Below are 26,898 nucleotides of genomic sequence, written 5' to 3' on the forward strand. Positions count from 1 at the left end.
TCCGCGTTTGCAAATTGTTCCGCCGATGCGACCGCGTCCGTTGCCAAATGCTGAGCCGACACGAACCTCGCGAAATTCGCGACGAGAAGCGTGCGGCGATAATGTTGCCTTGTTCGCGTTTCGCCTTGTGGAAACGTTTGTTCAGTCGAAAGCTTGCAAGGTTTTCCTCCTATCATCGAGCAGAGCGGGGTTACCTGTCGTTGGCCTCTTCAGCGACGGATTTATAAAAATCCGCGGAAACGGTTAAATTTGCAAACGACATGAGTGCATGGATTTGTCAGAAAATCGATTCTTCGAGTTCTAATCTTGTAACTTTATCGCTCGCTTTGTTGAGTGCTTGCAAATTTTACGTATTCGTACGGCGGCACGCGCGCGCGCGCGCGCGCGCGTTTCGAATAATTGCGCAAAAATTCTCATAATTAGAGCCTCAAGGTATAACGCATTTTCCCGTTGCCGCTGTTCTCCGACTTTGCCCGATCGAGAGGTCCCGTTGCGATTCCCGGCGAATCAATTCTCATCGGATGCCGAACGCGTTCCGCAGCTGGCTCGGAAAAAAAATACCGCAGTTCCTTTGCCGCTGACTATTTCGGACTAGTGATTCTCAACGGCGATATTACGCGAGTGCCTGAGAGAGAGAGAGAGAGAGAGAGAGAGAGCTCACCTTTCGACGTGCGAACCGTTTGAGCAAATCCTCGGCTGGAGGACGAGAGGAGAGCAGCAGCGTCGGTACACACGTTAGTCCGCGCGCGGGTTGCGCTCTCTGGAAATCGCGGGAAGAAAAATCGCAGCTCTCGTGCGGTCGGTTGAAAAACAACCATCTCCGGCTGCTTCTCTCTCGAGCGAGGTGCGAACACAGTCGACCGATTAGAAACTTCCCGCAGAAACCTTTCCACTGCCTTCTGAGGGGCCGCTTCCTCGGTTGGCTCCCGGAAAATCAGTTGCACGAGCCGAGCGCGCTTTCCCGTGCGGCTTCTCCGACATCTCGAGTCGAAATTCTGATCCCACTTTCGACCGGCCATTTTCGTCGCCAACTCTGAGACCCGTATCGACCTATTTCGATTGCGCTTAGCAGCCGCACGAGTGACGAATTGTGCGTTTGCCGCTACTCAAAGGTTACCATGGCTGAAATTTCACTCCGCGCGAATTCTTGATGTTATAAAAAAAAACGTAACCACGCTGACAATACTAATTTTATTCGCAGGATCAGCAGTGACACAACAGTGCGATAAAACAGATCGATTCTCGCGTATACTTTGCCACAACAACGAAACAGTTAGCTCGGGGCGATATTTGATGGTAGCTTTTAAGAGTTCGAGGCGCTCAGTAGGACTTTGGTCTGTGTACGCATCAATAATATCTTTTAAGGGGAGAATTATATGCGGAGCAGGCCACGTTTTCAGGGCTATTTTTACGAATTTCTTTTAACAGAGACAGTAGGATCAATGGGCTTGAAACTTTCACAGTGTATATTCATTAATGTTCAAAATATAAAGTAAATTTGTTACTATCTGTATCGAAAGTTTCACACAAAATTTTAAGCATGTTTACGTGGAAACATAATTTTTTTAAACTGTCGACACGATTACATTTTATTTTATTCATTTTTTTAAACATGATTACAAGTTTAAAAAAGTTTTATTTTTGATACTTTTTTTCTTTGTACAGTCATTATTTTCCCAAATTTGGCTTCACTTTGGTACGGGCTGTAATGACAACCGTACATTAAAAAAATCTTTTTGGTTTCAGAGTAATGAGAGACCCGGAATTATGTTGACAGCAAACATAGGGCTTGCAAACGGATGACTGCATTTTCATCTACAATTACAAATTGGATCGGTTCTTGTGATTTAATAAAACTTATTTTATACATTAATGAATATACTGTGAAAATTTTAAATCCACTGATCTTACCGTTTCTGTCAAAAAAGAATTCATAAAAATAGCCTTGAAAGCAGCCTTCCGCGTGTAATTGCCCCCTTAACAAATCAAGCCTCCACTTTGATCGTCCAACGTCTACGGATGTTAGACAATCCAGGTCGACGGCAGGGCGGACGTGCCTCGAACACGGCGCGTCTCGTCGCGAGGGACAGCCGTGAAATATTCCGCGCGGAAAATATGGCAACGCGCGAAACACGCATCTGCATAATGCCCCCCCGCGGCTGCCTCGCTCCCCCCCCCTGGCCCTGGTCTTCCCCGCGACTTCCGCGGGGCGGAGAATAGCTGTTTTCGGCGGCGGTCAGAGGCCGTTTGAGATCTGCGGGATAAATTCGGCAGCGCGCAACGCCGCTATCGCCTTTATCAGGCCACAGTCACGAAGAGCGGCATGAATCAACTCTCACGCCCACACGCGCGCGTGACACACACGCACGCGAAGCCGCAGGCCGCCGATTCAGCCCGGGTGCGCCGCATGCGGCCGGCCAGATCCTACCTACACTTCTCTGTCAAGCCTATCTACCGCCTACCTCTCCAGCTCGAAGTCCCCGCGACAAGTGCGGTGAGCGAGGTAATACCTCGCCGGGCGCGCTCACGTACGTTCGCCGCGTTCGGCACGCGATCGCAAGCGTGCGGGACGCTTTTCGCGTAACAAAAAGTCGATGTCATCCCGCCGCTCGGCCTTTCCTCCGCGAGGCGAGTCGGCCTCTTCGCCCGCGTTCCTCGATACCGCCGCAGCCTATGGTCGAGTTTTCACGTGGAGAGGAATGTTCGGCAGGTTTCCGATCAGCTACGAACGACTCAGCTTGAAGAGGCCAGAATTCGGCTCGGGTTCAGCGGAGCTCTCGATTCTAATTCAGATCTTAGAATCCCGACGACTCCGGGCGGAATTTCGGCGCTTCGTTCAGCGCTTCGCCGGGAAGTTGGCCCAACGTTGGAGAACGTTTGTTTTTGAGGTTGCTCAATCATTTTCTCACGCGGATTTTATCCGCTTGCTTACGTCGTCTCAGTCATCACGTTAAAATTGCCTCTCCTTTTCTCTCTCCTTTTCTCTCCTTTTCTCGCGAGTGTCTCTCCCGGCCGCGCTTCTCGCGCGTCTTACACAGCTCCGTTCTAATTTCTTTGACTGCCAGACACGCGCGCACGCGCGCGTTTGAAATGAAGCTCCCATTTAGCGTGCAATTTCGCTCCTTTGGCGCTCACGAAGATCGCGGAAATCGCGAGAGAGAGAGAGAGAGAGAGAGAGAGAGAGAGAGAGAGAGAGAGGACGTGCGCGTTTATTGTCTCTCTCGTGCAGTCGGGTGGCTCGCCGCTTCCTGCGACGCGTGCGATTAAAGCTCGTCGCGCCTTCGTCGGACACCCCCTCGAGTGTTGCTCGTTTCAGCGAGCTCTCTTCCCGCCCCTACCGACTCATCCGTGATTCCCTCGCGAAAACGTTCTCGCGCGGCACATCGATCTGCGCCTCCAGTCCGCACGGAGTTAGCGCTTTCGAGCCCGATGAAAACGCGCTATAGCACGCGAGCGAAGTGTATCTCTCTCGGCGGTCTCGGCGCTTCGACGGACTCGCGGCTCGATGCTTCGCCGTCGCGAAACTTGCCGACGTTGTGTAGTCCCGCGAGAGCCGCGAGATCCTTCACGGTACGGCGACTTGTGAAATGGAGAAAACTGTTGGCGGTGAGGGTATAAGCACGAGACACGGTGAGGGACAAGCCTCTGCCCCCCGGCTCCCTCCGCGCGCGAAACTTTGCGACAACGTCGCGGAGTGCAAAGCTGTGAAATAAGCAAAACTATCCCCCTAACTATGCGACGAGAACGCCGGCGAGGTGACGAACTCCCCCGACGCTCCTCAGAACTTTCGCCAAGTAAACCGCTCGCGCTCCCGCGAGAGGGAGGAAAGGGGGGAGGCGAGGTGTCAAGCCATCGGAAAAAGCCGAATTAGGGGAAGAAAAGTACGGCGAGATTCGGCGCGACGGCCGGACTCTAGTCGCGAGGCCGCGAGGAGAATCGCCCGGGGGAGAATTGCCCCGTGCAAATTTTTCACGCGCGCGAAACTACCCGGCGGAGCGAGCTCGTCGGAAACCAGAACCAGTGAAAAAGTTGACGTTACTCTCGGACTAATTTCCCCTCGCGAATCTAACTTTTTCTCTCTTCTCTCAACCACGCGATATTTGCGGTCTCTCTCTCTCTCTCTCTCTCTCTCTCTCTCTCTCTCTCTCTCTCTCGTTTGCACGAGATACCCGTAACATAAAATAACAGAAGTTCCTCTCGAGTGTGCCTTAAAAACCGAGCGCGCTGAAATCGCCGCGACTTCATTGTTTACCGCGATTTTTATTCGGACGCATTTTTTTTGTTATTTTTTTTATTTTTTTATTTTCTAATTTTTTTTACGAATACGCAGCGACACACGAATTGCTCTTCAGACGTGTCCGCGCGAGATCCTGGCGCTTGAAAGCGCCGCGGTGCCGAGGCAGTCGAAAATATCCGCCGCGTTGCTCAACTTCAGCAGCGAGGATCCGCGCATCCGTGAGAGAAAAATCGGCCTGGAAATACTTGGAACTCGGCTCTTCTACGTTTCGGCGCCAACGCGACCCACGGGAAAGCGCGGCCGGGCATGCAACCAGGTGTACAGCGCGTAACCTACGACCCGTAGCTCGGGGGGGCTCGTCTACAGCAGCGTATCCACGTTGAACGCGCGGGTGTTCAGGGTGTTAAGTTCGCGGCTGCGGAAGCAGCTGCGAATTGGAAACGCGGTCTCGCGACAGGACGCGTGCGGGACGCTCGCTCTGAAGAGCGGGAGAGCAGGACTCACCAGATCCGAGCCACGTGGTTGACCGAGCCGCGCGTTGAGAGTCCTGCGGGAAAGTAGCCCGATCGACGCGGATGGATGCGACCACGACGTTGCGCGCTCCGCCCGGTCACATGTCAGAGTCCTCCGGCTGGATTCGCACAGGGGGATGGATGGACGCGCGGCGGCGGGTTAGCTCATCCCCGTGTAATCGGGCAGGTCACGTTGTGCAGACGGCCGGCCCAACCCGTCGCTCGTGTCGTTTCGGTGCTGGGTCCCCTCTTCCTCTTCCTCCGCGTCAGCTACCCTCCGCGACCGGCTCGCGCATCGCTCCTTCTCCCTTTCGTGCACGACCCGCGCGACGAGCGCCCTCGTATGCCCCTCTGACTCCCACCAGGCCAGCCCCAGGACTATACCACCCGATATCGCCGAGAGCCACGGCGGGGGTAAAATCCATAAGAGGCGCGCGTCTGCGCCCTGGACGCGCGCGGGTTGAAGCGCCCTTCGGCGCCGAAACGCCGCCGTCGAAACAGCCGTCGAAAGGTGTATACGGTTAAGGCCCGTGTCAGACCGCGCATTGAGAGAGTCGAAGGTCGCGAATTGGAGTGCGGCATTTCGCCAAGCGAATTTCACCCCCGCTCCCGGCGCGCTGCCGCCCGATTGGTAGCAACACACCCGAGTCACGTTCTCTGATCTCCAAGCAAGTTCGACACGGCCATAAGACGGAGATCGCGCGAGAGCAACGGCCGTGCGTTGCACCCTTCCTCGTCGCGAATAATAGGCGGAATTCAACGGGCGGCGACATCCGCCAAGTAATGATAGCGAGGCTTTTGGAAAGGTTTTACTACACGGGGTTTAATTCGCGCATATCAAAGCAGATCCGCGTAAAATATTACTCGAAGTCTATTAAGTTGCACCGTGTAGTTGGGAAAGAATTACCGTCGAGTCGGATTCGTATTATTTGAAGACGTAGAATTTTTTTTTACTTTGCACAGCCGCGGATTTTAACACGATTTTGTCAATCGAGTTGTTTGATGTCGAAGCGCAAAGCATCGCCTTTGATCGCTCATTAATGTTGAATGAATCAGTATGCGACTTTGCTTAAACAATAAATAAAAAACTTAAGGTTGCTCGGCTAAAAATAAAATATATCATATTTTTATGTAAGTATTTGTTTAATGTTAAAACTCGTGTGAAGAGAGAGAGAGAGAGAGAGAGAGAGAGAGAGGGAGAGAGAGATTAAAGTATTTAGTTCTCAGGTATATGTTTAAATATTATATTTGCTTATTTTTACGATTTTTCTTACGATAATACGCGGAAATAAATCAAAGTTTGTTGAAGGTAAACATCATTTTCATGAAGTTTGTGGAGTTGCTTCAAGTAAACAACAAATTATAGGCAATTAAGATTTATACCGTTTAAAAGTTTGAATGTTCTTCTTTAATCTGCGTACCGCAAACTGCGGTGCAATTTTTTTTTCGTCTAGTTGTTTAATGTCGAAACAAAAGCATCCTTCCGAATGTAATCACTTGCAACATATATATATATTATTAGATTAACAAATCAAAGTACAATATCCGCTAAGCAATAAATTTAAAGTTTAAAATATTATATTTAAATTATATGTTTCATATTTTTGCTAAAAATTTATTATCAATATTAAACTCGAACTGAAGGATGAAATTGAATAATGTACCGTCGCCACACATTTCTCACTTGAGTCGATATTTATTCTTAGTAAATATTATTAACTTTATTAACGTTATTAAATTTAACGTGGCTAAAACTTAGAACTTAACGTGGTAGAAACTTCAAGCTTTAAAATACTTTTCGAACCATTCTTCTATCATCATTTTTACCTAAATTACAGCCTATTGAATTTTATCTATGTTTCGATATAAAAGAGTAATATGTCTGATCAGCCAGAATCCGTATTACTTAAAAAATAGAAGAGGCATCTGTTTGATCCTCTGTTTAGTCGTACTACGAGCTCAATTTTTCTTTTCATTGAATAAAAATATACAAACGATGTTGGATAACAGAAACTTAGCCTATTTTATCTATATTGAACCTCGCTCGTTTTGTTTTCTTAAATTGCGAGTTCAATTCCTCGACAAGTACAATAGCGACTCGTAGCGGAAACTTTGGAACTAATTTTAAAAAATAACGGCTCTAAGAAAATGCGTATTTTTATTAGACCCCTTATTTTTCCAATATAATGGGAGTCGGTAAATTGTGGTTTGAATCTTGACTAAATTCTCACTTTGTGCGAATAACAGGTCTAATAAAAATACTCTCGTTAAACCCGTTATTTATAAAGGAATGAATTTAGCCAAGATTCAAATCACATTTTACCGACCTCCATTATATGTTGAAAAATAAGGGGTCTAATTAAAAGTGCGTTTTCTTAGACCCATTATTTTTGAAAATTAGTTCCAAAATCTCTGCTACGAGTCGCTACTGTACTTGTAATCGTAGCGCGACTAAATAGAGAATCAGACATGCCTCTTTCTATCTTCTTAAGTGATACGATTCAAAGACTGATTAGACGTATTAATCTCTTATATTGAAAAATGGATAAAATTTAATAAGCTGTAATTTCGATAGAAATGATGATAGAGGAATGGTTCGAAAAATGTTTAAAAACTTGAAATTTCTACTTTCTTAAGAATATTAAAGTAATAACATTATTTTTTTATTTACTGCTATGAGATATTGAGTTAAATAAGAAAAAATGGTGACTATTCAATACTTCGCCTTATCTTTCGGTTTAATTTTTATCATAAAGATTAATTTTTATAAAAAAATATGATAAATACTCAAGTCTTAAAGAGAGAACTTTAAGCTTTTTATTTATTACACATTGAACATCGTGCATCAACTTTTTCATCTGCCATAAGTAATTAAAATCAAAGTGTTATTTTCGCTTTAAATTTAAATAAATCAGTGAAAACAAATCGTATTCACTTTTCAATGACGCGACTAAACAACGAATTATGGACGGTTTTTGCCTCCATTTGCTAAAGAATTTCAAAGCATCAGACGTTACCCGCTCTTGGTATCGCGCAGCCAACTAGACGTAGAACTGTTCTATCGAAGATAAAATACACTTCGTTGATGTGGCATGCGCTCGTACTTCGAGTAGAATATTGAGAAAAGCATTTGTCAGTCTTCGTTTTTCGTCGCGACGATCTGTCGGCGTGCACGTCGTACATCGTGTTATTTCCGTAACGTTAATATTTCACATGTTCGATCGGTCGATCGGAGGACACAAGGGAAACGTTGCGAAAAAGTGAAAGCTGAAGCGAGAGATCGCGGCGTTCAGCTGAATGGAACCGTAGCGCCTGAATTTGCAGTGCGTAATATTTGACACATGGTAAGAGTCGCGAAATCGCATTATTCTCAGCGAGGAAGCAAACAATAGAAACCTCAAATGTTGCGAGTCGATCATAAATCGAATTGTTGAAACGGCGTGCCGATTCAGCACATACGATCGAGAGCGTTTCTCACAATTTCTCTTGCTCAGTCATTGCATTACGTCATGTAATTGTCGATAACACGGCCAATGGGCCGTTCTCTCGCTCTTGTCATTTTGATCAGCTTCATTATTTTCACGTAAAACAGGCTCGTTGAACAATCGACAGTTGCGTATCTATAATCGAGCTTCTCAAATGGAGGCTATGAATTGTGACAAGTCGGAGGATGCCGTGCAACAATCAGACAATACCCCACAAGAGTCGGATAATATCATGGAACAGGATGAAAGTATCACTGAACAGTCAACAAGCACCATGAAAGAGTCTGAAAGTATTGCACAAGAATCAGACAGTGCTGTAAAGTCTGAAAATATTGCACAAGAATCAGACAATGCTGTAGAGTCTGAAGGTATTGTACAAGAATCAGCAGACAATGCTGTAGAGTCTGAAAGTATTGTACAAGAATCAGCAGACAATGCTGTAGAGTCTGAAAGTATTGTACAAGAATCAAACAATGCTGTAGAGTCTGAAAGTATCGTACAAGAATCAGACAATGCTGTAGAGTTTGAAAGTATTGCACAAGAATCAGACAATGCTGTAGAGCAAATGGACACCACCGAAGCAAATCCCAAGACCACTGGTATAATGTAGAACTTTATTTTGAAGCTTTGCGTGCAGAATATTTGCGATTTGTAATTTATACATGCATATAGGACAGAGAATTTAACATTACACGATAGTTGTAGAGACCTTATGTTTGAAAAAATATTCCCAGTGAAAATTGGGGAATAACTTTGGATGTAGATGCTAACTCCAATTGTGTCGAATTTTCTAAACAGCAACTTGTATCTTTTTACCCCATATTCTTGTAGTTTGATGTTACGGTGTCAAAATTGATTAAATTCCGTTCCTATTAGCGATTCTGTAAGTTATAAGCGATTGAAGTTGAAGAATCGGTGTTATCCAAGATGTTTTAGAATAATTTATATAACATAAGAATATAAGATCGTGTAAATAAGTCTAATAAATACATACACGAAGCAATTTTATTTTCATATCCAGCATAATTAAAGTAAAAATTGTTGGATAAAATGAATTTTTTAGCATCAAAATGAAGCTATTTGTCGATTGCTTTTCTTGTGTATGTTTACGACACAGAATATATGTTATATTTATAGATGACACAACTTCTCATACTGAAGATACAGATAAAATACTTCCAATGCAAGTAGAATGTGATCAACAATCAGAAAATTATTCTACAAATGAACCTATTGACCTTATTGCTACTGTCAAATTAGAACCAATGGATGTGCAGAAAGAAGTAACAGATGAAGATGTAATGCATCACTTGGATGTAATAGAAAATATCGAATTGGATCCTGAAACATTTTGTATGGATAAAGCTATGGAGCATATTGATCCTTCTGAAACTTCTAAAAGTGAGGAAGAAGAACAGATGCAACAGGATGAAATAACATTGATTGAAGAAGTGAGAGGAGAGATAGAAGAAAGTTGGTATAAAGAAAAGGTAGTGGTTTTGAAGATTTTCTTTTTTATTATACTTTATCGTTTGATTAAATCACAATACTGGAAATTACTTAAAGAATATACACTTAATATTATAATTATTGAATTAAAACTCTAGATCGCAGAGAAAGAAACGCTTGTTAGAGAAAGACTTTCGAAATTAGCTCGAGTTTTAGGAATTTCTTACCCTCATTATGAGAAATGGTTAGAGAGAATAGAGAAGAAAGAAGGTTCACCTATATGCAAACTTGATCCGATTCGACATTGTTCATTAAACAAACCACATACGAATCGGTGGAAGTTTGAATGTGAGTATAGAAGGATACAGTTAACATTTCAGAAATACTCGCTCATGTTGAATGTTGTTTAGATTTGTTTAGACTCCTTGGTACGCATGTATTATACATGTCACTTACTATGATGTTCTTTGTCTTTTTTACTAGAGAAAGAATATGAATATGGAAAGAATGTTATATTTAATATTCATGGCATAGTAAATATATATTTGATATGGCATCTGTTTAGGTATCCTGAAAGATATACAGACAACCGTGAAAGAAGAAGATAAGTCGGAATCTTTTGTCAAAAGTTACAAACCAGTCTGGTGCCTTGAACCAACGTCGGCGTGGGGTGTTAATACCAATAATATGTCTGAATTTCCATCGTTTGTGTTAAGAGCTGTCAAGGTATATCACTTATATTTAAGAAAAGTTAATTCTATTTTTCTTTTTGCCAAAGAGGCGGCAAAGACTTTTTTGTAGATATATATTTTTTCCTACGTATAAAAATGATTCAGTGTAAGATTAGTTTTTGAAACGTACGTGTATGTTTGTGAACATCTACTACCTTATAAGGAATGAATCAAATCTGCATAATTATAAGCAGTATTTGCATGTGCGAGTTTCTACAAAGTATAAAATAACTCTTTTTATTTATATATACAAATATAAAAATATATAAAGAAGTGGAAAATATTGTGCAATTTCATCAGTCACTCACAAGATGTCATATCAAAATGATCAAGCTCATGAAATTATATATAATATGAGCATATAATAAGCAACAAGTATGAGCAAAATCAGAAATCTTTGAAAATATAATTTTTATACTATTGTGTGCGCAATAATAATTTTTTTGGCACTTATCAAAATGTTGCCAATACCGTGAGATTGCAAAATGATGACAACACATCGATATGTCTTCATATTTCATCACGGAAGATGGGCAACATTTTTTATATAACATATGAAAATGTTATCTTCAAAACACGCGAAAGAAGAAAGAATCTTGAAAAGATGTTCAATGTGTATTTATTTACACGACTTTTTTATCGACACAAAAGTTAAACAATATCTCATCAGATATCTTCTGATATGTATGCTATGCTGTGCCTCAAACAGGCATGAATATATTTTATTCGAGAAGAATAAAAGAAGAGTGACTGAAAGAATGAAGATAAAGAGTGACTATAGATATGATGCATATTAATGTTAAAGATTATCAGTAACATGACACAAATGTCCAATACTTTGCAAGTGCAGTTGATAAAAAAAAAAAAAAAAAAGAAAGAAAAAGAAAAAATTTATCACACAAATGATGCATGTGCAACTTGAAAAGTATGGCTGAAATTAAGCCTATGGAACAATACAGACAGCTATAACATCAGAGTACAATGCGTAACTGTACAAAACAATGAGAAACTCCTGAGAGAGAGATATGTTCACAGATTTTTAATACTTGACGACGTAGAATGCACACATTCGACCGTAAACTAATCCCACATGGATGAACTTGTATGCGAATGCGCAAGTTTGTCTGAGTGCTAAAAAACAATGTTATAAAATAAGTCGGTGACATAAAAAAAAAAATAATGAAATAAGTGCTACATAACACAAACTCTGGCCGCGTAACAGCGATAAATTACAATAACTGATATCATGCTTTTGCGAGTTGTGTCTGATCTTGGTACTTGCGGATACTTCTTTGAGACATACGTAGGTCGTACGTAGGTCAAATCACAAATCACTTGACGCGCGGGAAAAGCACGATATCAGTTAGTTGTAAAGGAAATTGCATATTTGCCGTAATATCGATCGTTATTGGCGTGTAGATATTTGAAAATTTTCTTCAAACAACGATATCACCGTCGCAAGACAAAGCGGCGGCGGCGTCCGATGAAAGTCCATCGAACGACACATCTACGGATGCCGATGCGAAAGAAAACGAGGTGCAAAAGCAAAAGTGGATGTGGCTGTTAGTGCGTTGCAATAGCATGGACGAGCTCATGCTTTTCGCAACTGGAAAGAACATCAGCCGCAACACTATGGACCGTCTGAAACAGATATACGAGTCCGGCCCGGGTAAAGATTGCAATGTCAAGTCTCTGTATTGCAAATCGATGAACAAGTAAGAGCACGACACACAAGGCAGAGAAAAAACTCGAGGTTCACAAGTGACGGAAATCTGCAATCTCATTACATTCGTTTCAGATGCGCTAATAACAAAATTATTACAAACACCACGTTCTTAGTGGGAGCGGAAGCTCTAGACGAAGTCGTCGGCAGCCTGAAAGTGCAGCTCTCGCCAAAGACCAACTTTTGGTCGAACGCTGCCGGCGCGTTGAACGTAGCCAAAGCAGTCATGGACATGCTTAAACCTACGCCGAAAGTGACGGTGCTCGAAATCGGTTGTGGCATCGGCGTGATCGGACTTATGATGGCATCTGTAAGTACATACGCAACTCACGCACGCGGGAGTACGCACGCACGTAACGTATAAGCGAATCTCTCTTATTGGGCGAACCGCACGACACAATGTCCGACGTGTTATGCGTCCCGTTGTGGGTCGTGGTACGCACACGCAAAATGCGCGACACCGAGCGAATTAAACGAGACGATTAATGTACCGATATCTATATTGCATTGTAACAGAAATGTCTGGAAGTGATAGGGGTTGATTCACCATCGGAAATCGAAGAAGCCGAAATGACGTGTGACTTGAATAACATTACAAATGTGTCTTTCGTGATGGGCTCTCCGGCCGACGTGGTGAATAAAATAAGTGCCGCCGTGAAAAATCGCGTGACATATGCCATAGTCAACGCGAACACCAATATGGGCAGAGGTATGCAACATCGATCCTAGTTAGTCGTTAATATTGCTAATTTTGTCGCGGTGAGTTGAGAGAGAATCGGTAACGTTGGCATTGAGTAGCGCGCCCCGGTCGCGACTCTGTGTCTCTCCCGGTAATCAAGATCTAAAGTTATGATATCTTTTAGCCGTTGAAGTAATGACATGCTTAAGAAAACTCACGTCCCTGCGGCGTATCGTAATGGTCACCACGTTGACGAAACAATCGGTTCGTGCGGTGTTAGAACTCGCACGGCCCATCGAGGATGGCCTCGGTCATCCGTTCATGCCGATCCGGGCATGCGTTGTCGATACCCTGCCGATCGGGCCTCACTTCGAGACAGTTATTCTAATGGAACACAGACTTATGCATAGACTCACGCAGCCGTGGTTCCTCAAGATACTGGAAGAAGAGAGCAAATCCTTGGAGAACACCAGGGCGTTAGAGAAAGAGATCAATAACAGCGGCGTTGATAACGCCGAGACGCAGTTGAAAAAGAATCCATTAGCGAACGTCGACGTGACAAAAAAGTCGAAGCTCGCGAGAAAGACGAGCCCGGTGAAGAGCGACTTGAGCTCACCGTCGAAAGGTAAAATCAGACTGAAACGCGAGAATGAATCGCCCGAGATAATCGAGATACCTAAAAAGACGAAGAAATTCGACAAGCCGGTATTTAACAAGTCGTGGAAGCAACATGGTAAGTTGAATGATGTATAAATCTAAATAAATTTGCCGTGCATGAAATGCACGGATGTCTCTCGTTGCGCATAATGTGCCTGATTGCGATTTTTCTCATTGACCAGATGCTGCAGCCAAGAAAAAGAATTGGCACGATAAATCAACGCTTCGCATCAATCCTCTGTTCGAGAAAAAGACAGCAACCAATAAAGATCAGATAGACCTGCGCACAAAATTGTCGAGCAACAGAATTGACGCAGACTTGGTGCAGAAGGTGAACGAAAGCCGAGAGATTCTCGAAGCGGCCAAAGAGAAGCTGAGCGGTCCTTCGCCTACGGTCGACGCGACCACCGCGAAGGAATTGCAAAATGTACTGACTATGGTCCTCGAGCAGACCAACAAGCTGCAGAATCAGTTGCCACGCTCAGTGTGGGATCGCATCGCGCCACCTGAGAGCGCTCAAGATGCGATTCAGGTGAAGAAAGAGCTCGACGATGATCCGCTCTTGAAGGGTCGATTCGTGCAGGAGACTCATGCCCAAGATATTCTTATAACAACCGCGAACAAGGAGTACATGGAGACCGACGTGAAGCCGACGATATATAAGAAATATCATAACTTAGCACCGGCAGAACCAGATACGACCTTACCTGTCGAAGTGAGGTCGAACGAAAAAGTAACAGTCTATCAGAGATTTGCCAACAAAAACAAACAACAGAACCAAGGTAACTCTTGGAACAGGAACAAAGCTTTCAACAGAAGCCGCTGGAGTGACGTGGAAACCACGAGGAAACCTACGTCTCCGATGAGAAAGCAAAATTCGCCGTTTAAACATCGAATATCATCGCCGAGGAGATTGTCGCCAAAGCGGTCGCCGCCGAGACGTGCGAGCTCGCCGACTAGGAGACATCTCTCTTCAGACAGGCCGGTCTCGTCGCCGTCATCATCTTCGTATCAAGGGCGCAATTCTCAAATGCACCGCGATTATTCGCCTCAGAGACGGCCGATGTTGTCTACATCATCCGGCGGTAGACGCGAAATGTCACCGCCAAGGCGACACGTGTCTCCTATGGATCGGCCGGTGTCTGCGACGCAGCAAATGTCATGGCGACAGCCCAGTCTGTCTCCACCGAGACGGCAGATGTCTCCTATGAGGATGTTCAGCTCGTCGACGAGACAGGTGTCTATGATGAGGAGGCCGGCGTCTCCCGTGAGACACAGGCCGATGTCGCCGACGAGACGGCAAATGTCTCCGAAAAGGCGGTCCATGTCGCCAGCTGACAGAATGATATCCCCGTCGAGATCAAGAGGCATGATGTCACCGAGAAATCAGTCGCCCGTGAGGCATCCCTCGCCGCATCGAATGCCATCCGGACAGGAGTTCTCGTCGCCTCCAAAGCGACAGCAGTCCCCGCCGAGGCGGCAGAGCCCACCGCAAAATAGATTCGCGGACGAATGGGACATACCGAATCGTGGCGCTATCGAGCAAGGCATATGGCAGCGTTCCATTAACGAGAGAGCATCGGAGAATATCTGGCTGGATAAGAGGCAGACGGCGACCAGCGGAAACTGGCAGCCTCTCTCTGACAATAATAGATATCACAAATCGCAGACCCAGCAACAAGAGAGATCTTGGGACATGAGAGATTCTCACGCGGACTCTTGGAGTTCTACGCAACCTCTCGCGAAGTCCGATGTGAAAGAGTCATGGAGTCAGAATTTAAACAATAGTAGATGGTCTGGCCCGTCCAGATCGGGGAACAGCGGCGATGATTGGGATAACATAGAGAAGGAGAGCAGTCGCAAGGAGACTTGGACGGACACGGATATGCCGCGTTGGAGCGGCCGCGAGGAGCAGCCGCAGTCCAATGACTCCTGGAACCAAGCAGACAAGGATGACTGGAACGACTTGCCGGAAGACGCGCGAGATCCTTGGGGCGACGATGTCGGGGGTAATGTCGGCCTGAAAGAAAGATGGCTGAACATTGACAATCAGATTGTGGTGACGACCACTTGGCCGTCCGACAAAAGAGAGCCATGGTTAAAGGCCAAAGACAATTGGCAGAACAAGTCTCAAGCTTTTCCAGCGAAGCAACCGTGTCAAAGCAGCAGTAACATGAGTATGAATGATTCGCGCTGGTTAGCTCCAAATGAGACGAATAAGAAAGCATCATCGACTAATTGGCAAGGAGGAGGAGGCGCCAACACCGGAATGTGGCAGCAATCATCAGCAAACTATAACTTTCAATCGCAACGCTCCTTCAACACCACTACATTCAAGGAACGACGTTAGACGAGACATTAGATCAGATATTTTGATGTATACACTTCAATTACCTAATAGTTTGTTATCACGTCAATGCTTCATTATGTGTGGCAAAGCCGTCAGTTCTCTTCTGAATGAAATGCATTACAGATCACAATAAACACGAGTTGAGTTGAGGATTACTCAAATTAAAACTGATCGCTGGAGCACCTGTATAATTCGAAGTTTCGTAAAAGATTACTGAAGATATTTTTACCTTAATTTGTACTTGTTTTTTATGTTCATCACAACGGTGCAATATGTTACGATATACAATGATATCCAATGGCACAATAGTTCAGTTTAACACATTAAGCGCCATGTTGAATTCGAATGGAAACTTCGAATCGAATTTTTTAATTGTGCACAGAGTCAGATTATGTAATATGTTGCCAATCGCACGAATTGCAAACGAGTTTGCACGAGTTCAAAATTGCTTAATTAAACTTTGCGAAAGGAAAAATAAAATTAATTGAAATTGAATTAGATGGAATTAATGAAATTATTCTCATTTTGATAAGAAATTGTCACATGGAAAGAAGTGACGAATGTCGTTGTCACTCATTGGATGATACTTGATGTGTTAAGTGTATTACATAATGAATCTATTTCAGCGACACGTTTCTCATGTATGTTTCTCATATATATTAATCTCTATAAAATGTATGGAAAATCACACCCATTTTTACAAAGGTGAATGCGTTATTACATCAAATCAAATATACATATAATAAAATACGGTTATGCATTATTAGTTTGTGCCTATGTAAGCCATAAATTTTATATTCGAAATATCGAGATATGATTCGAAGAAGAATAAAACATATTTACGAAGACAGGTATTTATATATTAAATATGTGCTTTGTAATTTATAGTAAATGATTATATCTTATAAATAATTTATAAGAAACAGCTTATAAATAATTTATAAGAAATGAAAAATTATACAGTTCTATCTGCGGATACCTGTATCCAATTGGCAAGTCTAAGTTGACATTTACATCTCGATTGATGTTCTTCGTTGGAAAGAAAATGTATTGTTGTCGGACGAAACTGTCCTGTTCATAAAGACCAGATGTTACTTTATAAAATCATAAGTCAGATGTAATATTACGCAAATATCTACAGCACTATTACCTTTGTGCCATGAAATAATACTGATAGTTCTAGTTTGTTGCCAATGAAATAAATTGTATCAACTCGATTATAAGTTAGAAATTATTTTAATCGTTACGTTTGGCGTTACAACGTCTGAAATATTTTGTCAATGCATAATCTCGTGCAGTGACGTCACAGCGCACTACATACCACTGTTGTACGATTCTAGCTGCGGTTATGTCGGCATGTGAATTGTCTGTGCAGTGAATGGATATGTTTACGTTAAGTAAGTCACGAAAGTAATAAGTCGGTGTAAAAGTTGGAACGACAGGATTTGGGGTTTGGTTTGCCGAAGCATCGATAACGACAACAAATGTTGCTGCGAAAGGTAGTTTGATACAAGTAATGTGATGATGTGAATGGATTGAGGTTAAATCACACTAACCACGCTTGTATTTTCTCAGGTAACGTTTCTCCTGAGAAATATAGCTGGTGTCCAACATGATTCAGGACACGCTGGTGTTCTCACGCGTAAATTTCTGCAAAGCAACACATTACCATTTTCAACAACAATACGACGGCAAAATGAGCAGCAACAAGATTCTGTTGAAGAAAAGTCGTCCTTACTTTCGACGAAGACGGTAAACCCTTGAAAGATCTGTTGTCATTTTAAAATTATAACTTATTTGAATCTATTTATTATAAAAAATGAATTGTCTTTAGGGTACGCCAGATAAATTGTACAAGAAGATTGAGGTTGAGGTCAGGGGAAACGACCCAGCTGTGTTAAAGAGTTACGGAGTATTTGCAGTAACGGCTGCAAATCACTTAAAGATTAATGTAGCTAGGAAGTTAGTTAATCAATTATGTGAATTTATTGGTTCGTCTTACAACTGGTGGATAATATGCTGAAATATATTTGTATATTTGTAGTATGGCACCATATAAGGCTATTCATGAACGGTGGACGGTATTAAAATCAGCTCATGTTCACAAGAAACATCGAGTTCAATATGAAATTAGAACTTACTACCGTTATCTGGATTTTGTAAAATTAACTGGCTCCACAGCAGATACTTTTCTAGAGTATATTCAGAGGAATTTGCCAGAAGGAGTGGCGATGAAAGTAACCAAGGTCTGTTTTTTACAATATAAAAGGATATATATACATATACATATACACATGTAATTTTTGTTTAGCTCACGTAAGAATTTCTGTTTGCAGATTGAATTGGAAAAGTTACCAGAGAGCATAGCTGCAATGTCTCAAACATAATACTAGTAATTGTGAGCAATTGTTTACGGTATACCGCTTATATTGTGTGTAGATAGTTTCTTGATATAAATTTTACAAAAAATACATTTCAACTTTGTTTATCCAAAACAATGCTTCGAGCAACTTTCAAAATTAGTCGCATCAACAACTTTATAAACTTATATGTTTTGTCTCTCAATACCAATAACGACACAAAGACTCTATCTCGACACTGCTATGGTAGAAAATTGGTTACAAATTTCAAAATTATATTTTTCTTCTTAGATGAATGACGGTGCATACGAAATTGAAGATTACAAGATTAGTTGTCGTAAAGCTGCTAATTTGCGAAAATCGGAACGCCAGCGTAAATCCGTGCGCCTCTAGAAGGACGTTAAGTGATCGGTTTGATGATTATCACATTCTGCGACGAATCGATATTTCTGCCGAACGTGTTGTGCTCTAGTTCCGGCAACGGACTCTTCTTCTTGAAGACCGACGGTTTGTCATGCGGTGCGTCGATGTGTAGAGTTCGGAGAGGCGTATCTGCCAAATGCTTGGCCACGATACGACGTGCGTGCGCGTTAACGCGCCTTCTCATATGAGCCGTATGTCGATGCGCGCTGCTGGAAGTTTGCCTGGGAGTTTCCAGTCGAGAGACATTAGTCGGGAGAATCGTTGCCGTAGAATCATAATTTCTTCGTTGTATCTGCGGGTGAGGCAGGCCCACTTCGGCTTTGCGTGAGTTAATATTGATCACTCCTTCGTTCCTATGCCTTCTGATTAATTCCGCAGTAGCTGTACACCTGTGCAGTATGTACTCATTGGCTGTAATCAGATCCTCACCTGAAAATTTGCAATATTCAATTATTCATTTCTTATGTAAGTGTATACGCGAAGCCGGTTCCAATCCATCATGTGTTAACGAGAAGCACGTCCTCCGCAGTCATGTTTCTCTATTTAGTCGCGTATGCGCAAGATGAAGAAACTGATATACGTTGCGGATAATAACAGACTTATAATTAAAGACTCCAACACGCGCGCAACAAATGTATTAAGTAGTTCTTGTTAAAATTGCTGTTCGTTGGATAATAAATTTCGATTTGTCACTTATGCGCACACATCAAGCCAGACTACATATTTGAAGGATGTCGTAAGGCCACTCGAAAGATATTTTAATTAATCTTGCAGATATCTCTTTAGGTATTTTTTTCTCCAATTCTCATATTACATGAATACATAAATCTTTCTGACATTTTGTACGTGATCGAAAGAAAACTTTCGATCGGTTGAAAATGCTTTTCAGAATTTCGCACTCGTACATTCGCCTGTAGTCGGGCAATTTTGTAAATTATTTAATTATTTATTATTTTACGAGAATGTCCTTATTTCGCAATTTTTAACTCAGTCGGGACATGACGTTCGCTCAGGGCGACTCTAAAGCTAATATTCGAAGAATCACTTACTCGATCGCCTTGAACGGTGATGACCCGCCAAAGAATCACCGGCCCAAACAAGAATAATCGAAGCAACAATGAATTTTTCTAGCGTCATCGTCCGCGCTGGCAGATCTCGCGAACGTGCGGACGACTGTCGAGGCGTGATGAGCGGTAAAGACGAAATTCACATCCGGCGAACCGACTCACGTCGACGTGTCGAAGGCGACTTGAATTGTCGGTGAACAATGGGAGAAAATCGTGGTGGCTACCGCGCGAGCTATCGGCCGACTGTCGACGGCGGGGAAAAAGTCTCTCGCCGCGTGAAAGAGGGAGCAAACGAAACCGGACGACGAGCCGTCGTCGTCGAAGCCGAACCTGAGGTCGTGCGATTTTTGTTCGGGATCGCGCGCCACGACCGTGTTGCAGCACATGTGCGCGCGCGCGCGCGCGCGCTAATGTGGATGTTAAATTAATTGGCTCCGGCGGCCGGCGTTTTAAGCGCGATACCGTGAAGAGGCAGACGGAAGAAACTGCTCGTGGACCCTTTTTTCTTGTTGCCAATGTTGGAAACCGAGGTAAACCGGTTTGAAAGATGGACCAGGTCGAAAGTCGTAGCCGGCGTTACACTTTAATCATTTTTTCGCAGGCTGCTTTCCTCTAGCGCGCTTCTTTAGAAACAACAATCCTCGCGCGCGTGTCAACGAGGCCGAGAGAACGCGCGAGATCCTCGCGGTACTTGGCCGATGCTCGCGGCCGAATTGTTCGCTCCGACATGGTCCGGACGACGCTCCTGCGACACAAAGAGAACGGAACTTCCGAGTGAAACCGTGAGACCGATCACGGTGTGTCCTTGGCACTGCCGACTCCTACCCGCAATCCATCAAATCTAATATACGATGTTTCTTAGCCGCGAGGTATGCGAGTCACCTCGCTCTCCGCGCTGAATTCGAGATGCTAGCTATGCTACGCTTATTTCTTTTATTATCGCCGTCGTGGTGTAAAGGATATAAAAAGGAGCCGCTTGGCAGCGTTGCCCCTGTGTGTGAAACTGCGAAAGTCGCATTATCGCAGGATGATCGTCTGCACGGCTAACGACTCGAGGCATTAAAGGTAGAACCAGCTCTGGGCGATCCTGAATTTCTTTCCAATTTTGCGAAGCACCGCTCGCCCTTTTACAGAAGGCAGCAGTCCAATTACGAAACTCTTCGATTGCGTTACGCTGATAAAACAAGGTACTTCTCGCCGGCGATCTCGTTGAGGGCGCCATAACCAATTGCGAGCAACGCTGTAATCTTCTGCCATCGTCCGAGAAGATGACTCTCTCGTTGATTCTTTTTTTCTCGAGACCTCGTCTTGTCTTATATCGACGGCGGGCGTCGAATAGCGTAGCCGTCATGCGAAAGGGAACCCTACCGTTATAAAAATAACAATAAAAAGGCGGTGATATGAATGACAAGAAAAAAAAAAAGCAAAGAGTGAATGGTGAACATCAACGTAGAACCGTTCAGAAGGACCACACCCTGATGTAATCTATCGCAAAGCTAATCTTCTTGCCGCCGTCCCGCGTCCAACTCGGCAGCCACTGATTCCGGGCGTTCCAAAAATGCAGCATTGCCTGCAGCAGGAGAACCACAAGATCTCACATAGGTATTCGAAGAGTGAAAGGGGAAATTCGGAGGGAGTGTTTGTACTCGAAGGCGAAAATTTGAACGACGATACATTGAAAGGTCTGTTACCTTAGGGTTCTTGTTGCTCCATGGCTTTGGATATTCTGCACTCTTCGTACCGTCCGGGAACACCCGCACCCCGCCCGCCCCGACGCCCAGAGTGATGTAGAACTGTTCAATGAACAAATTACGTCTAATTGAAACAAGGAAGCATTCCTCGTCCGGCTGACACTTCTAACTTCACCGACACCGGATTCGAATGTCATGAGTAAGCAGTCTTTGTATTTTTTACACATCATTTGAATTTCCTCGCCAATATACAAATAATATTAAGTAAAAAGACGACTTTCATTCTTGCCGGTTTTTTCCTATCAGACACTGACGCGCTTTACCTCTTGATCGAACGGGGCAGTTCTTTTTTTGCCGTTGTAAGCACCCGGCACCCATCCTAGCAGGCTAGGTCCTACATGGCCAATTTCTTCGCCGTCCACCAGAAACCTGAATCCATTGTTGTTCCAGACAGTCGTGTATACGTGGAAATTCTGCGTCCATTTTGGTCCGGACTCGAGGATCTTCGAGACGAGTCTTTCCTGGATGCTCGGCGACATGCCCATTCTCACGCCAAAGTCTAGTCGTCTGCTGTCGTAAATTATCGAGGGATCCGTGGCGTTCACCAGGTTCTCGTTACCGCGCGTCTGACCCAGAAGAACACGGCCGCTTGCGTAGTTCGGTCCATACGTCATATATTTCGGCTCGAGCCACATCTCTGCGGTGAGATTTTATACGAAGAAAAATTAATTCTCGCATCGTCGAGTTTCCCTCCTGCATTTTGTTCGCGGTAGATGGTAAATCGTGCGTAATCACCTGGGTACAACCAGTCGCCCTGTGGAAACTTGGCGCGTATTTCGATTTTTCCATATCGGAAGCTAAAGAAATGCCTCGTAGTGAGACGCACGGATATTACGGGCGGCAGGATGCTGAAGGATACCGCTCGCCGCGAGCATTCCATGGGAACGTTGCTGGTACACCTGAAGGAGATCGTTTATCGATGAGACATGTGATGAATTTTATTTAGCACCGAGCCGAAGGACATCTCAAGATAGAATAGAACAGAATAGAGTAGAAGGCTGCTTACGCAAGTTACAATTATACTATTAAATTTATCTCATTATCCGGTGTGTAAATGATTGCGTTACCCGTTAAGTTGCAATTTCCCGTAGGCGGTCGCATTCTCGCCGTAATAATCCTCCAGTATAATGGGCGTTAAGAGAAGTTGACCGTCGTTGATTTGCACGAGCATTTGATGATTTTGGTTGTGATACACGCAGAACTCATAGTCCTGATCGGGGGAGAAAACGAATGATTTTTATTTAAGGAGAAAGTTTCATCAACTGGATGTATTACGTTTGAATGTTTTATCCTGACGCTCCTGCGAGACGGAAGATGATCTCGAGATACTCACCGGACTTAATGGCATTTTTAACTCGCGACTCCACAATGATTCGTTGAAGGTATCGAAATTATCTTCAAATATCAATTGACCATCGGTTGACATTTGATTTGCCGCCAAGTGACTTTCAATGTTTGACATGGACTCCTGGTTGGCACGCTCTGTTATTAATTCAACGTTATCATTATCGTATTGTACCATTGTTGATTTTACTCGCGAGTGAAAGGTTACGCAGATGATCTTACGGTTGTACGTCCACGTCTGGTCTTCCTTCTTGTAGTTCTCCCCGTTCACTTGCGCATAAATCCAATAATTAATTACATCTCCATTTGATATCCTCGCTGCAGAATTCTGGAAAGTCCAGCGGTCGTTTCGCGCCAGAAAAACGTCACCGGCTATGTCGCCGAACTCCGTAGAACGAATCTCCTTGTTGATGTTGGCGTGAAAACCAAATATACGTAAGCCCGGTGCGTCTGCAATGCATAATGCAATTATCGTACATATATGAAAGCTTTATACATTATAATATATAAATCTGATAAATATGCGAGTGCAATTAAATACGCCTAAGCAGAACATAAGTTCTTCGAATTAGCATTTCTCAATATTATTTATTTGGCAGATCGATGCAAAAAAAATGTTTGTCGTGTTTGTCAAATAAGATAGAAAATGAAATTATCCGATTTCAGAGGATTAATTATTTTTATAGATAAAATCAGCAACATCGAGACTCAATATCTTTCTGTTTGTTTTTAGATGTCCAACGAGAATTTTCTATTCTCCTTTTAAAGTCCCCCAAATTTTTTCACAAAAAATGTGATAGACAAATGGCATGGTCTTTGGCATCAAGCTAATATTCTTAGGTACAAGAATTATTTTCAATCAGCCAACGTTAATGACCTATATTGTTGATTCTTTCAGAGAAATGTAATCACATATTGGAAAATTGTGGCGTATTATCATGATTACAAATCGCGAAATACCGAAGCACTTTGAATCTTCTTGTGATTCAAAAGAAACTTAAAAGTCAAAGGTCGCATAATCATTGATCTTTCGACAGCTTGTTTGATAATAGCACGTTTAACGCTATTACGATAAGAGTCGTTCGCGGAGAAACCGCAAGCAACCGTATACGTCTTGGAATATAAATGATGAGCAGCGGCGGGTCGTGGGAATCCCAGAGGCATGCCATTAAACATTCATCGCTTGTTCATTATATGCCGAGTCACAAATCAACAACTTATCAAGTATTAAAATGAGATGAACTAGGAGACTCTCGAAGGTAAGAACGTCACACGTCAAGAGCGTCACTGTTTGCCGAAGAAAATTGTGTGAGTTGAGATTACATTCGCAAGATCGCCAATGCAGGTGAACTTGTTGCGTTACAGAGTCACCGAAGCGACGGACTGTTCTGCAATTTCAGGGATACTTTTACGACGATCCGCCCGATAAGATTTCTTGATCACATCCTTTCTCTCCAGAATGCATCATGCGCTAATCCTCACTTGAAACCCACCAGGTATGGAAACTCGAAGACCTCGGGGTATTAACACTTCAAAAGTTGGATCCGGTAGCACGTAGGTGAACACTGGTTTCGTGAATATGCAGGCCAATGCAAATATTAGCCGAAATATTGCACAGTAGACGGACATGTTTGCAATCTGTTACTAAATTTCCGACCAAGTTACAAACGGGATGCGACAAAAGGGGTGTCGAACGCCGAGCTCGCGGGGAATTTGGAAAAAAGCTGATACGTGCGCACGCATACGGTGCATTGAACGATCTTTCGGTGCAACCATCGCGTCTCGCCTTCTATATCTTCTTTGCCCCTCCCTTCTCGCGCTTTCGTTACTCCTTGTGGTCGTGTAAACTTTTTTGTCCCAGGGATTCCCTCGATAAACCTAGTCACGCGTTCACTGATATCAGTTTCTTCAGCATTGTCGTACAAGGAAATCCCGTATCCTTTTACGAAATTACGTGTCCTTTGACAATTCGATTTTCGAGTATTCGTCATTGCTTGTAGTTGGTTTTTCATGAAAACGCGTTCGTATACAAATCCTTGCGGTAGAATAGAGATTTATGATAATATAATTCGTATAATAATCGTATAACGAATTTTAGTTCGTTGCAGATGAGTGTAGTATATTTTTGATGTCTCCTCTTCGATGTAACGACAAATAATAATAACAGATTTAGCTATTAATTACTGTGACGATAATTTATTGAAAACGTCGGTTAGATTCTGCATTATAAATTAATTTGTGTGCATTACTAATTCTCACACTTGACGTAAAATTAATTCTATTTTATCGTTCACATGAATATTAATGTGTGGTCCGATAAAAGCATCGATTGCACTGGATTGTTGTTGCCTCGTCACTTGTTTGCTCTCATTTTGCAACAATCATTCGATAGATCATTCAAACGAGCAACGAAATTTCGTCGCACGAACAAAGCTATTTCCCGTGTTAACCCGCCGAATTTTAATGATACAATTTGCACGAAATGAAATTACTTGATATATTGCAATAATAAAATTATAAATAAACGCGATGTATGTACCGCATACAATCTATCATATTCATGATTTGCGATTTTGCTAATTTACGAAACGTACATTGCGCTCATGCAGAGATGTAATAAAACTCAAACGCAAAACCGAGAATTTTACAAATTTACGTTTATAAGAATTGATGGGGATATCATAACGAACAACGGCTCTAAATAAGGAAATATTTATTATTGTCGTTCGTTTTAATTTGCCGTTGACCTGCCACAGTCGGTAACATTCCGTCACACGATAATGTTACTGCCTCACAGTTTGGTAAGTAAAATTTTGACTAAATGAATGCTATTGCATTCCAGTAAACTCAACAATATTTACAAATATTTCCGTATAATATAATAGTAAACAAATATCTGTATCTACAGTTCATATTGCAGGATAGGAAAGTATGTGTCAAGCAGCGTTATGCAGCAGTCGCATGAAAGAAGCGCGACTACTCTTGAGGATATTCGTGTTGCACTCTAGCTAAAGGATTTGTTTAATCGATAAAACTTCAAGGAAATTATCATGTTCACTGTCATAACAAGATTTGGCATAATCTCAAGACTATCGTGTGGCTTACATGACAAATTCTTGACTGGACGACTTGTATCACAGTTTAATAAATGTAGCAGCTACGTTGGAGGTTATGTCAATCATAACTTAACGCGATTTTTAAGGAATAATTACAGAAAATCGTGTCGATTTTCCATACGGAGTTTTAGTTCGAACTCTGATTCACCGTACTCGACAAAATTGTGATTATCCATTACTTATGATATTTGAAACTGATAATTATTTACGTATTTTATTAATATAAAACATTATTGTTTGTATGATTTCATTAGCGAACTTGACTCTGTGCAATATGAGAAAATCTGTAATGAGACGTTAGACTCATTAACTGAGTATTTTGAGGAATTGATTGAAGCAGCGGCTCATCTGTCAGATGCTGATGTGTTTTACGGAGTATGTGCACTAATTAAAAGACACATGAATGATATACATGTGATTGCATTTGAGAAATATTGTTTTGCAGGACGGTGTGCTGACTGTCAAGTTTGGTGACACACATGGTACTTATGTTATAAACCGCCAAACACCAAACAAGCAGATTTGGCTGTCCTCTCCAAAATCTGGTCCTAAACGTTATGATTTTATGAATGGTCAATGGATATATAAGCATGATGGCAAAACGATACATGAATTACTCAACAATGAGATACCAGCAATTGTAAGGAATCAAGTGTGCTTTGCCAAGTGTTCCTACAGTGGCAAAGAGAAGCAAGCTGTGATAGACAGTCTTTCTCCTCGAAATTAATATCGACGGAGATTTAATTATGATATAGCGCAAATTTTCTATAATATATGTATGGGAATGATTAAAGGCCTGATTTGCAAAACTTGTACATAAAACTAATATAGGAGAATTTGATATTATCTGATACCCTATATATAGATCTTCATGTGAGTAAATACAATATGTTAGATGATCATATTTCTGTTATATTTGCACAGCCATAACGAGATATTTCTGTGATGACACACGCTATTATTATTACTTATTTGTGCTTTATAACACAAAGAATGACAAATGATTTGCAAAAT

General features: G+C 42.7%; 6 protein-coding genes and 1 long non-coding RNA gene across 9 annotated transcripts in view; 4 read left to right on the plus strand and 3 right to left on the minus strand.

Moving 5' to 3' along the window:
* FucTA (glycoprotein 3-alpha-L-fucosyltransferase A) overlaps positions 1-5,133 on the minus strand; it is a 30,990-nt gene extending 25,857 nt beyond the window's left edge. The window contains exon 1 of one of the 2 annotated variants that reach the window (XM_025305444.1): positions 4,742-5,133. The gene's annotated coding sequence lies outside the window, so the exon portion shown is untranslated. The remainder of the gene's footprint in view (positions 1-4,741) is intronic. The other variant, XM_025305447.1, reaches the window with a different exon arrangement.
* A 2,657-nt stretch (positions 5,134-7,790) lies between these two features.
* Positions 7,791-16,573, plus strand: LOC105182310 (uncharacterized). The gene is made up of 10 exons (XM_011139653.3): positions 7,791-8,093; positions 8,342-8,833; positions 9,372-9,724; positions 9,842-10,031; positions 10,249-10,409; positions 11,834-12,129; positions 12,213-12,447; positions 12,654-12,846; positions 13,001-13,549; positions 13,656-16,573. Exons 2-10 carry the CDS (start codon positions 8,389-8,391, stop codon positions 15,821-15,823), a joined length of 4,590 nt encoding a protein of 1,529 aa, XP_011137955.2. The 5' UTR covers positions 7,791-8,093; positions 8,342-8,388; the 3' UTR covers positions 15,824-16,573.
* Positions 16,574-16,749: 176 nt separating this feature from the next.
* On the plus strand, positions 16,750-18,663 carry mRpS10 (mitochondrial ribosomal protein S10). 2 transcript variants are annotated; one of them, XM_011139654.3, is made up of 6 exons: positions 16,750-17,322; positions 17,399-17,575; positions 17,658-17,785; positions 17,868-18,069; positions 18,160-18,221; positions 18,475-18,663. In XM_011139654.3, exons 1-5 carry the CDS (start codon positions 17,308-17,310, stop codon positions 18,208-18,210), a joined length of 573 nt encoding a protein of 190 aa, XP_011137956.1. In that variant the 5' UTR covers positions 16,750-17,307; the 3' UTR covers positions 18,211-18,221; positions 18,475-18,663. The 2 variants fall into 2 exon arrangements, with proteins under 2 accessions (XP_011137956.1, XP_019696548.1); XM_019840989.2 differs by having other exon boundaries at positions 18,160-18,238; positions 18,475-18,635.
* Positions 18,539-21,048, minus strand: LOC105182313 (uncharacterized). Its single transcript, XM_011139656.3, has 2 exons — positions 19,656-21,048; positions 18,539-19,035 (listed from the first exon to the last, which is right to left on the minus strand). The coding sequence occupies exons 1-2, from the start codon at positions 19,741-19,743 to the stop codon at positions 18,584-18,586; spliced, it is 540 nt and encodes a 179-aa protein (XP_011137958.1). The 5' UTR covers positions 19,744-21,048; the 3' UTR covers positions 18,539-18,583.
* Positions 20,987-24,714, minus strand: LOC105182314 (beta-1,3-glucan-binding protein). Its single transcript, XM_011139657.3, has 8 exons — positions 24,262-24,714; positions 22,991-23,218; positions 22,758-22,906; positions 22,492-22,634; positions 22,160-22,323; positions 21,688-22,061; positions 21,365-21,466; positions 20,987-21,243 (listed from the first exon to the last, which is right to left on the minus strand). Exons 1-8 carry the CDS (start codon positions 24,395-24,397, stop codon positions 21,133-21,135), a joined length of 1,407 nt encoding a protein of 468 aa, XP_011137959.1. The 5' UTR covers positions 24,398-24,714; the 3' UTR covers positions 20,987-21,132.
* Positions 23,659-25,518, plus strand: LOC112590033 (uncharacterized). Its single transcript, XR_003113950.1, has 3 exons — positions 23,659-24,027; positions 24,134-24,264; positions 25,378-25,518. It is a non-coding gene; the product is annotated as an uncharacterized LOC112590033 (long non-coding RNA).
* fh (frataxin) lies at positions 25,519-26,638 on the plus strand. The gene is made up of 4 exons (XM_025305459.1): positions 25,519-25,569; positions 25,689-26,048; positions 26,139-26,259; positions 26,330-26,638. The coding sequence occupies exons 2-4, from the start codon at positions 25,819-25,821 to the stop codon at positions 26,609-26,611; spliced, it is 633 nt and encodes a 210-aa protein (XP_025161244.1). The 5' UTR covers positions 25,519-25,569; positions 25,689-25,818; the 3' UTR covers positions 26,612-26,638.
* Positions 26,639-26,898: the final 260 nt, after the last annotated feature.

Source organism: Harpegnathos saltator, unplaced genomic scaffold (genome assembly GCF_003227715.2).
Source record: "Harpegnathos saltator strain DR-91 unplaced genomic scaffold, Hsal_v8.6 scaffold12, whole genome shotgun sequence".
Lineage (NCBI taxonomy): Eukaryota > Metazoa > Arthropoda > Insecta > Hymenoptera > Formicidae > Harpegnathos > Harpegnathos saltator.

Coding starts and splice junctions, on each gene's coding strand:
- fh (XM_025305459.1), top strand. CDS start 25,819: ATGTTCACTGTCATAACAAGATTTGGCATAATCTCAAGACTATCGTGT. Junction 26,049..26,138: donor TCACCGTACTCGACAAAATT/GTGATTATCCAT, acceptor TGATTTCATTAG/CGAACTTGACTCTGTGCAAT. Junction 26,260..26,329: donor ATGCTGATGTGTTTTACGGA/GTATGTGCACTA, acceptor ATTGTTTTGCAG/GACGGTGTGCTGACTGTCAA.
- LOC105182313 (XM_011139656.3), bottom strand. CDS start 19,743: ATGACGCTAGAAAAATTCATTGTTGCTTCGATTATTCTTGTTTGGGCC. Junction 19,036..19,655: donor TCACCGTTCAAGGCGATCGA/GTAAGTGATTCT, acceptor GCAAATTTTCAG/GTGAGGATCTGATTACAGCC.
- mRpS10 (XM_011139654.3), top strand. Junction 17,576..17,657: donor CCTTACTTTCGACGAAGACG/GTAAACCCTTGA, acceptor AATTGTCTTTAG/GGTACGCCAGATAAATTGTA. Junction 17,786..17,867: donor AAGATTAATGTAGCTAGGAA/GTTAGTTAATCA, acceptor GTATATTTGTAG/TATGGCACCATATAAGGCTA.
- LOC105182310 (XM_011139653.3), top strand. CDS start 8,389: ATGGAGGCTATGAATTGTGACAAGTCGGAGGATGCCGTGCAACAATCA. Junction 9,725..9,841: donor AAAGTTGGTATAAAGAAAAG/GTAGTGGTTTTG, acceptor TTAAAACTCTAG/ATCGCAGAGAAAGAAACGCT. Junction 12,448..12,653: donor TCGGACTTATGATGGCATCT/GTAAGTACATAC, acceptor GCATTGTAACAG/AAATGTCTGGAAGTGATAGG.
- LOC105182314 (XM_011139657.3), bottom strand. CDS start 24,397: ATGTCCGTCTACTGTGCAATATTTCGGCTAATATTTGCATTGGCCTGC. Junction 22,062..22,159: donor GGGCGACTGGTTGTACCCAG/GTGATTACGCAC, acceptor ATCTCACCGCAG/AGATGTGGCTCGAGCCGAAA. Junction 21,244..21,364: donor GGAGCAACAAGAACCCTAAG/GTAACAGACCTT, acceptor CTCCTGCTGCAG/GCAATGCTGCATTTTTGGAA.